The sequence below is a fragment of the Capricornis sumatraensis genome, chromosome 8 (genome assembly GCF_032405125.1).
Source record: "Capricornis sumatraensis isolate serow.1 chromosome 8, serow.2, whole genome shotgun sequence".
NCBI lineage: Eukaryota > Metazoa > Chordata > Mammalia > Artiodactyla > Bovidae > Capricornis > Capricornis sumatraensis.
Genome location: NC_091076.1, coordinates 25,814,221 through 25,826,871, shown reverse-complemented (window position 1 = coordinate 25,826,871; position 12,651 = coordinate 25,814,221). Strand labels below are relative to the sequence as shown.

The following is a 12,651-nucleotide window of genomic DNA, read 5'->3' as shown; positions in this document are numbered from 1 at the left end:
GGTGCAGAAAACTCAATAAATAAGCAAAGCTGAGGTAAGCCTGGTCCTGACGGCATTGCTGGAGCTCCTGGTTCCACCTGTGCTTGAAGTCCATGCCTGGATTTTCCAAGTACCTGAGCCTGTGTGTTTCCTTTTGGCTAAAGCTAGTTTTTGAGTAGGTTTCTGTCACCTGCAGCCCAAGGCCACAATTGTGGAATGAATGCTAACAAATAAGGCTGTGTATGTGGCTCAAACAGGAACCTGCTACTTGGCACCAGAGAAGCAAGACCTTCCTTCCTATTGAAGAAGAATGCTGGGTGCTTTTGGAAAACCTCCCAACCAGGAAACAAAGTTTGCATCAAACAGCTACAGTCAAAATCAATGCCTTCTGGGGAAGATATAAGATGCTGTGAAGCTTGAGCTTAGAACAGTGTTTAGCAATCTCTCCTTTAGGTGGTTCATAAAATATAGGAAAAAGGAGTTTTGCAGTCATATGCATTTGTATAAGATTGGATCATTCAGCCTTTTCAACAGTTAAAGAGTCAGGACATTAAAATGTTAAGTGTTAGTCGTGTCCAACTCCTTGCAGCCCCATAGACTGTAGCCTACCAGGCTCTTCTATCCATGGAATTTTCCAGGCAAGAATACTGGAGTGGATAGCCATTCCCTTCTCCAGGAGATCTTCCCAACCCAGGGATAGAACCTGGGTCTCCTCCATTGCAGGCGGATTCTTTACTGTCTCAGCCACCAGCAAAGCCCCAGGACATTAAAGGACAGAGGCTTTAGAGAACCCATATGCTCCTGTTCCCCACCCCCAAACTCAGATGGGAATAACAATTATTTGGCCATGAAATTTCCCCCCACCACCAGATACTCTGTGAGTCTGAAGTTCCAGAGAATACACTTTGGCCTGAGGTGTAGCCTCTCTGGGTGATGAGGCAATCAGCGGCTTGAGTAGCATCTTGCGTGGGCAGGAGCTTCAGCGTTTCTTCGGGCTGCTCTGAGTGACTCCTCCCTGGCCACAGCGCCCTGTGGCCTCCCATCTGTAAAATGGGACCGCGTCCAAGGCTTGCCAGCAAGAGTAACTCACAGGTATCAGCAGAGCCCCATTTCAACATTAAGATTCCATTATGTCAGAGTCATAAGGCTAATGGGACCTCTTGTTATGTAATTTCAGCAATAAACTAAAATTGTTTGTTTCCAGTGGTGGTTGAAAACGCTTTAGACTGTTGCTTAGGTAAGTGTAACTGTGGTGGCAGGGGAAAAACAACATATAACCCACAATCACACACACAAATGAAATCCTGGCCACTGGTTCCTGGGCCAAGTCACAGAGCAAAAAGTGCAACTCTGGAAGTTCCCCCTCTGCAAGTGGCCAGATTACCTTTGACCGCCACGGAGATGGTCGTGTTCTCCCCGACCAGGTAGCCGCAGGGAAGCAGCTCGGGGGTCTCGGAGGTGTTGCTGCGCTTGACGTCCCCGATGCTGTAGCCAAGGACGCTGTCCGAGTTCAGCCCCAGCTGACTCACTGGGTCAATGTGGACAATGTACTCCTGGAAAAAATCAAATAAAGACCCCGTCAAAGATGTGGGAAAAAAAATCTGTGGAAGACCCACGTTTTCATTGGGTGATTTATGATCATCTCCTCCTCTTCCCCAGCTGATGCCTGAGTTGAAACTGACCTGTGGAATGGCGGGGCAGAAGAGCTGACTTTCAATAGAGGGGGCGGTGTCCTCGTATCACAGGCCCCTTAAAGCACAGATTTATGTGGCTAGTGATGGGAGGGTGGCAAACCCTAAAAAGATGGTGAACGTGTAGTCTGGATAAACCAAGCAGGGAAGCTATGGTGCTTTTCCTCTAAGTTCAGCTGAAGTTTTAAAGACACTGGGGCCTGTGAATGGGGCTGGAAAATGCATGAAGAGGTGCATGAAATGCATGAACATTCTGATAAGAAATCTCTCCACCAGCCCCTCCTTTTGGCTCAGGTCAAGGGCCATACTAAATGACAAAGGGAACAAAACTCCGGGCTGCTAAAAAAAAAAGCAGCTCTAGAGTTTTACATAAACAAACGCGTGTTTAATTTGGAAAGTGTTCCAAATTAGATGAATGACTGAGAGGTTTTAGGTCAATGACCTTGGAACAAAGTCCACGGGCTCTGTGGTAGCCAAACAACTGAGCTGGAATCCTGATAACAAGCTGCTACCTTTAATGGTCTCACTTCTCACCTGTGACACCTCCCTGGCTCTTTTCAGCCTGATCTGTGGTCATTTTAGTCCAAGGATGTCCCAACTGCCCATGAACAGAGACAAGGTTCGGGCCGGGGCAGCAGGCGTGGTCTGCCCTAAGCCATTTCCGCCTTTTACCCCATCTCACTTCTGCAGACTGGTCTGCCGAAATGGGAAGCAAGCTTGAGTCCAAGGACAGAATTTTCTCTGTGCCACCTCAGTCTAGATGCTGGGAAACTAGAGCGTACTAGGTTAAAAGTCAGATTTCGAAATCAGACCAACAACCAGACCAATATGGTCTCTGACACACAAAAAATGTGGGCTATTATTAATACTTGGGGATGTGATGAATGAACACTCTGGTCATTGACCTACTTTAGGGCAATAGACCAAAAAATGTACTAAAAGCTTCTTTCAAATCACCAACACATCAAGGTTCACCTAGATGCTCATTAGTTATTTCTCCTGTGGCAAACACCCACTCCAATGATGTGATTAGAACGAACAGAAAAGTAACTGTGCCAACATCCTTGACACTAGCCGTGGGTCAGAGGTCAATGTCACACATAGCACAAATCACAGACTCTGAAACGTTGGCACAGGACACTGGGCAAGGTGGATTAGATCCCCTCTCCAAAATGAAGGGTGGAAATGGGATGTCTTGGCCCCGGACCCAGGACACACAGTTCAAGACACACCCAACAGGACAGTCTAAGGTGAAGACAGAACGTGGCCATTAGCAGTTCACTTTGAGAGGCTTGTGCAATGGTTCCAGGCTGGGGAAACGCCCCTCGCTGGCTGGCCAGCCTCTGCAAAGGGCAGGCGTTCTCGTCTGTTGGTCCTGTCACCAGTCTGTACTTAGCATCCTCCTTCTGTTCTCTTGACAACCAGGCATAAGTCCCAGCAACGGAAGAATGTGGGAGAAGGGACACAGGCCAAGAAATGACCAGGTTCAGGGAACAAACCACCCTTTCTTATCCCGAGGCCCAGGCCCCCACTTGGGTGGCTGTCTCCACGAAGCACTTACTTTGAAGAGCCGTCTAACCACCCCATCAAGCACGTCCCACTTCGTCTTGCCACTAACTCCAATGCAGCCGATGAGGAAGAGGTGCGGTCTGGAATCCTAAGGGTGAGATGTCCACAGGTGAAAAACAGGTGGATCCTTTCTGACTCAGGTTAGCAGAGGACTTGGATTGTCTTAGAACTCCACCAGTGGCTTGAGAGGGGCTCACAAGTCCTGTTTGCTTTAACACCAGATATAACTTGGACTAAATGCAGCTGTCTTAAACACTTTCCTGCTCTATCACAACCCATGGGTCAGGAAGAGAGGGTCTCCTTTCTAGAATCTAGAACCTTTTACTGAAGGTGTACCTCATATGGATGTAGATCACATATCCCCTGTGGGGAATGCTCTCCTCTCTCCTTTCTGCCATCTCTCCCTTTCCAAACTTTGCTTATGAACTCACCTCTTCCAGGAAGCCTTCAATGATTAACCCACCAGGCTCACCACTCACACTGCTTCAATAGTTCTGTGTACAACTTATATGATGATATATTTTGTACTTGTTTATTTTGAGGTATTTGTCTTATTTGTCTGTCAAGTTTGTTTCCTTGTTAAATCTTAAATTCCTTTGGGATCTTTTTCTTTTCTTCTGGTTTTTTTTTTTTAATAATATTGATTTCTTTTCTTCTAGTTAAAATTTTAAACATGCTCAATTCTGAAAACCAGTAAGACTCCCAGAAGTTCACACACACAAAAAATCTGTTTCTACTTCTTTTGCCTTGCTGCCCACAGAGCTCTGCATAGTAGGGGCGAACTGATCACACTGACTAAAGGAAACTAGTAGAACATTCCATTCGGTTTGGTTCTAAAATATCTAACATGCTGATAAGAATATAATAATTAGGAGGGTAGAGAGAAGAGGGGAGAGCTGGGGATATATTTGCCAGCTGAGCAACATCAGCAGAGAAGAAAGCATCTGTCTTGCAGTGAGATGATCTGGCCCCACCACTTCCCTTACAGCCTTAGGTAAGTGATGCTGGGGTCCTGGGTTTCTCAACTGTAAAAGGGAGATGATAAAATCTGGGCAGCCAACCTCATCAAGATGTGGTGGCGATCCAGAACAACACCATTTTGAAAAGGGACAAAGTTTTATAAGGTGTTAGATCTGTTTGTGTTGATGATCATTAGAATAAAAGGCATTCACAGGTATCATACGTTATAAGAATGACTTCCACCTGGGTAATCTATCACTCTACCAGCCGAGCTCTGAAAATGGAGTTGTTTATTGGATCTTTCTAAACTAGATGATGCTCAGACCCCTAGCAGCCCCCCTCTTCAGTGAGACTAGATGGCCAGCCACACGTGGAATCCTCTGGCAGAGAAGTCTGGCTAGAGACGCTGTGTTCTGATGGCCGCTTTGGGCTCCCAAGATCTCAGAGCTTTTAATAGCATGTTGGCTAAAACACTCAGAAATAATAAGCAAGCAAAAACTTCAAGGGACTTGCATTAGAGGCTCATGAGGCCTCTCACTTATGTGAGAGGTGGTCATTCCCAGCATCATTTGGATTTAATCAATGACTAAAAATCAACTTTGATTATCAACCCCTGTCCCCCACCCTAGAACAGTCTGATGAGGATATGACCTCTGGACCCTGGAAGAGAACATAAAACTCAGATGCCCCAGCTTCAGCAAATCAGGATGTCCCACCATCTCCACTGCTAGCACCTGTGTGCTCCTGGGCTTGGCTACCTCTGTCTCCCAGGGTCTACTTGGTCGGCAACCTCTGACGATTGGATAAAACTGGTGCTCTTGGTCAGCTGAATTTGGTCAGCTGATTTCTGTACCTTCTGTGCTAAATGTGCTTAGCTGTCTTTGAAGAGTTTTGGGAACATACTAAATTCGGAAAAGCCATTTCTGACTGATGTTAATGTTTAGTTAGATACTTGAAAGTAGGGCAACCTGGACCAATTTTAAGGACTCTCTATAAATTTTCCAAACACGAGAGATAGGGAAGGGCCGTTTGTTCACATTTGTGGTATCAAAATGCTGCTGGGGATTTAGGGTTAGTTAGGGAAAGCATTAGTACTATTTCTAAGTCACCCCAGGCTCCGAGATGATGGGTGTGATGATGGAATCACTACGCTAGGCAGTTCTACCTGGGGAAGGGGCAGGCTGAGCAGGGTAAGGGATCCAACTAACCTCCTTCCACTTCATTTCCTCCTGAAAGCTGACAACTATCTTAACATGCCTGCCTCCTTCCTTCCGAGCCGAGCATTCACCAGCGTCATCCAGCAACATGTCTGCGAATGGAAAACATCGACAGCCTTAGGCACATGGGACAGCGAAGCCGGCCTCCCGACACCCCCGCTGCTGGTTGGCACAGCAGCAGGACAGACCGGGTGTCGCCGTGCGGGGTCAGGGGAGGGGGCAGCATGGAGAGTGCAACCACAGAACCAACAGCGGGCCAACCAAGGAGCCAGCGGGCTGACGATGCACCTTGCTGAATGGAAGTGCGAGGGAGACTCAACCAGAACGATAGCAAGAGCAGCCTCATGGATAAGAAATCAAAAGCGTCAGCCTTGGGAGGCTTACAAAGAAAACTTAGATGGCGCTCGCTAATTATCCAGCCAGCCTAGAATCCAGCCCCAAGGCAGGAAGGTCATAAACCAAGCCATCATCCCAGGTGGGACCATTTACCATGAGGGGGTGGTAGGCAGCATACAGCTTGCACGTCAGCCTCTTAAAATGGATCAAACACAACTCAGCATGGTGGGCGAGGGGATCCAAGCTCCCGGCTTGGAGATCTCGGGGCACTGGAGCAAAGCATGACAGCAGTCTAACGGCTGGGCTCATGTTGGTAGCAGACGCACACCCACATACACACACAGACACACACCCTAAGTGCACACACGCCTCTGCTTCTCCATTTGATCTGCTGACCTGCTCATCTTGGGGCTCCTGCTTAGAGACCACAGGGCCAACTGCAGGCGCTGTGACACCACTCACCCAGGCTGCTGGACTCAGCGAGATTCAGGCTGTGCTGGGAGAGCCCCAGGGACTGCCTGGGGGAGGCGGACAGGGACACCTGGGAGGGCGCCCGGCTGCAGCCACTGCCTTGAGACTCTGACTTCAGCCGGTCATTCTCAGCTTTCAGCTTCTCTATTTCACTCTGTAAACGGGAAGGCAGAAACTCACTCACTGGGCCAATATACTGTGACCAAGCCTTTTCTGGAGGAGGAATTTGAAAGTTCCCTGCAGGGATCAAATGCGCATCCTGGCCGAGGTACAGTAAGTTACACTCTCAGAGACATTGTTCAACGTGGTTCCTTTGCTGTATACAGAAGGCCTCTCTGGCAGGGGAAGGTCTGAGAGCTGGCCTTCTTCGACAAAGACCTCAGAAATCTTTCCCAGGGTATGGGTGGTAGGTGGAAGAATTCATATCTAAGAAGTCTGGAAACCTCTGGCTTTCTCAACCTAGGCCTTTACTGCAGGACTTGATATCTCAGAGCCTTTAATGAGCTGGTATGCATTATAAATCTGAGAGGCACACACAGTGTGCAGTATCTCTCAAACAAATTTGATCAAGGAGCTTTCTTTTCACACAGACTCTCGTGGAATGAGTGTTCCATGGAACCCCCTTTGGGAAACACTGCTCTCCAGTTGAGGTCTGATTTGGTAGAACCCATAGGGGTCTATTACTCTGTATTTGTGAAGGACCTACTGTGTGTTAAGCACTGGTGCTCACACATCCAGAGGAAGGGACGCAGAAGAGAATAGCTCCGAAGATGCAGATGCCTTCAGTCTGCATCAGAAGGTGAGAGGAGCTGGGGACAGAACAAATCTATAGGGATTCAGAAGAGGGCACCGCACTAACACTCCCAGCTGCAGGACTCGAAAGGGCTTGGCGGAGGAAGAGGCATAAGGCTGAGCCTTGGGCGAAGGGTCCAACCCGGAAGTGCAGAAGGCTGTCCGGCGGGGGGCCGGGAGCGGGGCGGGAACGGCTCCTCCCCTGCAGCCTGGGGCTCACCTGCATCCTGTTCATGGCCTCCCGAAGCTGGTCCAGCTGGTGGGCAGAGCTGAGGGCTTCCAGGCGGATGTCGGTCAGCTTCATCTCCTTGTCTCTCAGCTCGTTTCGAAGCTGCATGACCGTCTCAGCTTCGCTGTCCATGCACTCCGAAATGCTAGGGAAAGAGAAGTGTTGCTGACCAAGGCAGCTCTGAGTGCAGCTCCTCTGAGTTGCCCCCGACCACTACTCCATCATCAGGTTTGCTCAGGAGTAATCCTGTATAAAAGGGGCTTCCCTGGTGGCTCAGACGGCAAAGGACCCCGTATATCCAACTCCCTGGTGCTTCCCGGAAGTGAAAGTGAAAGTGCAAGTCGCTCAGTTGTGTCCAGCTCTTTGCAACTCATGGCCTATACAGTCCATGGAATTCTCCAGGCCAAATACTGGAGTGGGTAGCCTTTCCCTTCTCCAGGGGATCTTCCCAACCCAGGGATCAAACTGGGGTCTCCCGCATTGCAGGCAGATTCTTTACCAGCTGAGCCAAAAGGGAAGCCCAAGAATACTGGAGTGGGTACCCTAACCTTCTCCAGCGGATCTTCCCGACCCAGGAATTGAACCGGGGTCTCCTGCATTGCAGGCAGATTCTTTACCAGCTGAGCTATGAGGGAAGCTTCCTGGAAGTGACAATAGCTTCCCGGAAGTGACAATAGCAAAAGCACCTGAAATTCACAGACTTCACAGTCCCTGTTTTAAGAGGTGGTACTTCCAGGCTGGGTTCCTTATTTAATTATTGAGGTCTGTCCTTCCACTACCTGGCAAGTCAGTGCAAACTGGGAGATCATAAGAGTAGTGATGAAATGCAGCGTTAGAAAAGACAGTTCAATTTAGAAAAGGTTCTGTTGATTTCAATGATAGGAGCTGAGGTGCAGGGTGATCCAGAAGAGAAAGCTTGGACATTTCTTGGACCGAAAACAGAAAAAAGAAAAAAAAAAAAAAAACAAAACCCAAGTTCAGAAAGTCACAAAGCTGAAGCTGATTATCTCTGAATGACATAGTGAGCATGTGGTCTGCAGAAATAATCATGCAAGCCCTCTCTCCAGGACCCAAGCACTGGATGTGACCAAACCAAACCTGACCTGTGAAACCGAGAGAGGGAGTGGACATGTTAATTGCCAAACAGGAGGCCCGTGATCACTGTTAAAAGAGACGCCGTTGTATCTGGGGGACAGAAAGGACTAGAAGAAAAATTTAACACCTGAACAGGCAAATCTTTTTGTGGTTGTTTCTTGACCAGCACCCTGAACTGTTTCGAGAGATACAAAACCACTTCCTTTTAAAAAGTTGTCAGCAGCCAATAAAACTTAACTTCAAAAATCTGAGACCTCCAACAGACCCTTGAAAATCTCCTAATTATTCCCGTTTCATACTTGTGAGAAACAGATTTGGGGCCAACAGATTTAGGGCTAAGACAGATTTGGGTTAGAGAGACAGTAATGTCTTTAGAAATCATATCCTCCCCCTTCGCCCACTGCCACCTTCTCCCAGCTCTCTGTGACTGTGGTTTTGTAGGGTTTAACTATATAGTCACATATATATAATATACATATATTTTTTTGGTTTGGGAGGTTTTCAAGGGGAATTTGGAAAAATTGCTTCATTCTTGAGAGAGGACTATGGTTTCCTGGTTTAAATGGAGTGTAAAGTCTGAACAAAATTCCACTGTGACACTCTGGTCTTAGCCAAACCCTGTCTCATCCAAACTCGAAGATTCCAGGTCACTGCAAAGAACAATCGGCTTTGGTTCACACTGTCTGTCTGTCACACGGCAAGGCATTTTGCTCCAGTCTCCTTCACATGGTCTGTGCTTCTCCCCAGAAAGCTTTCTCAGCAAAGAGAGACAACATTTCCTTGGCACCCGCTTTTTGGAATTTATCACATGCGTTACTCTGTGAAGCTTGGCCAAACAATAACTTTACAAAGGAAGAAAGTTTGCTACGAGTAACCCTACCAAGAGTTCAAGGCCCCCCTATGAGCCCCCCTCTACCACCCCCAAATCGGTCACTTCTCAGAAACACAGCATGGCAAGACTGCCCAGGAGGGGTGTCCTACAACTCAGAGATGCTGCTGAAAATGAGCCCCAACTAAGAGTCAGTCTCTGTGCCTACTGCCCACGCCAGATGTCCCCCTGGTTCCTGCCTACCCTAGGCTCCTGCTGTGTCATCGATAATCACTCCCTACATGACTGCTGACTCCTCTGGGACCGGGATTCTCGTCTGTTGCATCTGATCACACTGACCCCCACATAACAGCTACTGAATACATAGACCACTGCACTGGGCATCTGCAGTGTACTATTTAATGGACTACGTATACTACCAACTTCAGGAAAAGGTGCTACAGTTATTTCCGTTTTAAGAGGGAGGCATAAAGCAATTGACATGCCTACTAAAGATGTGAGAAGCACAAAGAAATCTGGTGGCTCTACTTAACCCCAGGGCTATGCTCCAGAACTATATCCTTCAGGCACTCAACACACATTCGTCCCCTCCGTGAACCGCTTACTGAAGCAACTTGATATTAATTTTTCCTACTCTGCCCCTAACACTTAATGCCAGCATATTCCTGCCGTCTTGCCCAGGAAGCAGGGTTGGGGGCATACCTAATTTTACACACCCCGAGTGTGGGAAACACTGCCTTCCCACATGGCCATTCCTTCCGCCCACGTTGTAGGAACTTTTCCGAGCTCCGACTCCTCTGCCTTTGGTATCTTCTTTGAACGCCCTCTCATGTCTAGATATGCACATTCTTACAAACCCTTCAAGGCTGGAAAGAACCATTTGCTCTCTGCCCACCCTTTGGAAAACCAGACCCAAAACAAACATCTCCAGTGTGCGCGGATGCTGTGGAATGTCAGGAAAGGGCTACCGAGCCAAGAGTGGGCCCCGCCCAGTCCCTCTGGGGAAAGTGGTTTGGGTTTGGAGGGAGCACTCTGGCTCTGGGCTCCGGGAGCCCCACAGGCTGAGCACATCGCTGCCACCCTCGCCTCAACGCGCTTGGCTGCCTGGCAGCTTCTGGCCCAGTTACTCCTCCCTCCTCCAAATGGACCCTTCTCTCTGCCCCTGGGTTTCCACTCACCTCCCTGGCTGCTCTACTTTCTCCTCCCGAACGTCAAATATCTGAGAGTCCCAGAACTCAGTCCTTGTCCCTCTGTCTCTCCCCCATGTCTATTCAATTCCTTAGAGGATCCCTCCAGTTTCCCAGCTTTTGAACCACCTGTGAGCTCATGTTTCCCAAATCTCAAAAACCTTTAGGAACTCCAGGCTGGCTGGCATTTCCACAGGGATGTCTCCTGGGCATCTCACACCTCACACGGCTCCTGGTCCCCTCCTGGCCCAGTGTGTGTCTTTCATCCATCCCAGAAACAATACCTCCATACCCCCAAGTGCTCAAGTTGCAAATCTAGGAATATTCAACATTTCTTCTTCTCTTCCCTTCACATGCCCCATCACAAGGTGCTATCAGCTATCCTTTCAGAATATATCCTAAGTCCACTCGGGACTCACCATTAGCATCAATTACTCATTCCACCTAATATCCAAATGCCCACAAAACCAACAGGGTACCTAACTACATGGAGCTTCACCTGGAGACTGAAGAATTGGGGGAAAGAAGAAATAACCAAGGAGATGCTCCATAACAGGTGGTGATATCTACAATGGTGAAAAAATAAAACATGGAAGAGGGCTGTTGGGGGTGCTGGCTGGTTGCAGATGTGGTTTCACACGAGGTGCCTGGGCCGGGCCTTGCTGATAGGGTAACACTGAGCCGCTTGTGCCAGGCAGAGGGCACAGAAAGGGCAAAGGCCCAGGGATGGTGACCGTGAGTGGCGAGTTCAAACAACAAAACAGGCCAGAGCACCTGGGGGTAGTGGGGACTGGGCAGTGAGGGGAGCATGTTGTCAGCCTCTGCCGCAGTCTCCCTCCTCACACTCCACTTGTGAGATGTTAATTTAGACAATCTCACGTTCCTGCTGAAAACTCTCCAAGGTCTCCCCAACACACGGGAAATCAGATGCAAACTCACCTACAGCTTCAAAGCCTCACGTGTTTGACTGGTGCCGCCTCCTTCCCCACCACTTTCCACATGCCCGCAATGCGGCAGCCACGCTGGCCATACCCAGCTTTCTCAGACACACCAGGCCTGGTTCCAGGTCCCACCAGGAAAGCCGCCCTGCTGGCTGGGAGGCGGAGTCAGCTACATGTTCACTGAGGCCCCCCACCCCCACCCCACGGGGCACACTAATTTCACTTCTCCCCTCCCAGGTCATGGAGAAGGCAGTGGCACCCCACTCCAGTGCTCTTGCCTAGAAAATCCCATGGACAGAGGAGCCTGGTGGGCTGCAGTCCATAGGGTCCCTAAGAGTCGGACACGACTGAGCAACTTCACTTTCACTTTTCACTTTCATGCATTGGAGAAGAAGATGGCGACCCACTCCGGTGTTCTTGCCTGGAGAATCCCAGGGATGGGGGAGTCTGCTGGGCTGCCGTCTATGGGGTCGCACCGAGTCGGACACGACTGAAGCGACTTAGCAGCAGCAGCCTCCCAGGTCGTAAGCCCTGCTCAGCGGTCAGTGGGAAGAGGCCCGGTGCACCCCAGCCGCCTGCAGGAGTCCCACTCTGTCCCCTCCCTGCCTGAGGCTGGACACACTGAGGACATGGGCCCATAGGACAGGCGGAGCCTGGGGCCAGCATCGCCACGGGGCAGGCCGCCTGCTCAAGACGGGTGTCCATGTTAGGTCTGGAGGAAAGCAGCGATTGATAGCCATGGGTAAAGCCTCTGTGCTTTGGGATTGAGTCTGTCAAAGTGTTACCAACAAGAACTAACCAGGGATCCCTCCCGGCACACAGATCTTGGCTGAAACATCACCTCCTCAGAGGGGCCTTTCCGGGCCACCCTGTCTGCAGCTGCTGTCAAGGTCCTCTGCATCCCAACACACTGTTTCAGTTCCCAGCGTGAACCCTTCGCACTGTCCAGTTCTTCTCATTTATCCAGCTTTCTGTGTTTAACAACCATCTCACCCCCTGACCCATGGGGTCTACAAGGGAGTGGGGACTTGACTCTCTGATACACTGCTGTCGCCGGAGCCAAGAATGCTACCTGGCACAGAGCAGACCCCAAGAGTGGAATCAGCTCCACTGTGTCATGTCCCCACGGGCCCTAAACCTCAGCGGTGGGAATCAGGCTAAGATCCTCTTTGGTGTCTCCAGAACCATCTCGAACAATGTCCTGCTCACACAGGCTGACGTATGAGAAGTCTGTATCAACCTATAAAGAGCAGATGACGGGTCTCCTATTCTCCTGCTCAGGAAACAACTGAACCGGGATGATGGCAGGTGAGCCACAGGCAGCTGGCCCTTTATGCGCCTCCTGGGCACCCTGC

General features: G+C 49.6%; 1 protein-coding gene across 1 annotated transcript in view; it reads right to left on the bottom strand.

Moving 5' to 3' along the window:
* Nucleotides 1-12,651, bottom strand: part of NAV2 (neuron navigator 2) — a 421,834-nt gene that overhangs the window by 21,732 nt on the left and 387,451 nt on the right. The window contains exons 27-31 of the mRNA XM_068977628.1: nucleotides 7,236-7,389; nucleotides 6,215-6,377; nucleotides 5,408-5,508; nucleotides 3,232-3,327; nucleotides 1,364-1,532 (exon numbers count right to left, since the gene is read on the bottom strand). Coding sequence (XP_068833729.1) covers nucleotides 1,364-1,532; nucleotides 3,232-3,327; nucleotides 5,408-5,508; nucleotides 6,215-6,377; nucleotides 7,236-7,389 — 683 coding nt within the window. The remainder of the gene's footprint in view (nucleotides 1-1,363; nucleotides 1,533-3,231; nucleotides 3,328-5,407; nucleotides 5,509-6,214; nucleotides 6,378-7,235; nucleotides 7,390-12,651) is intronic.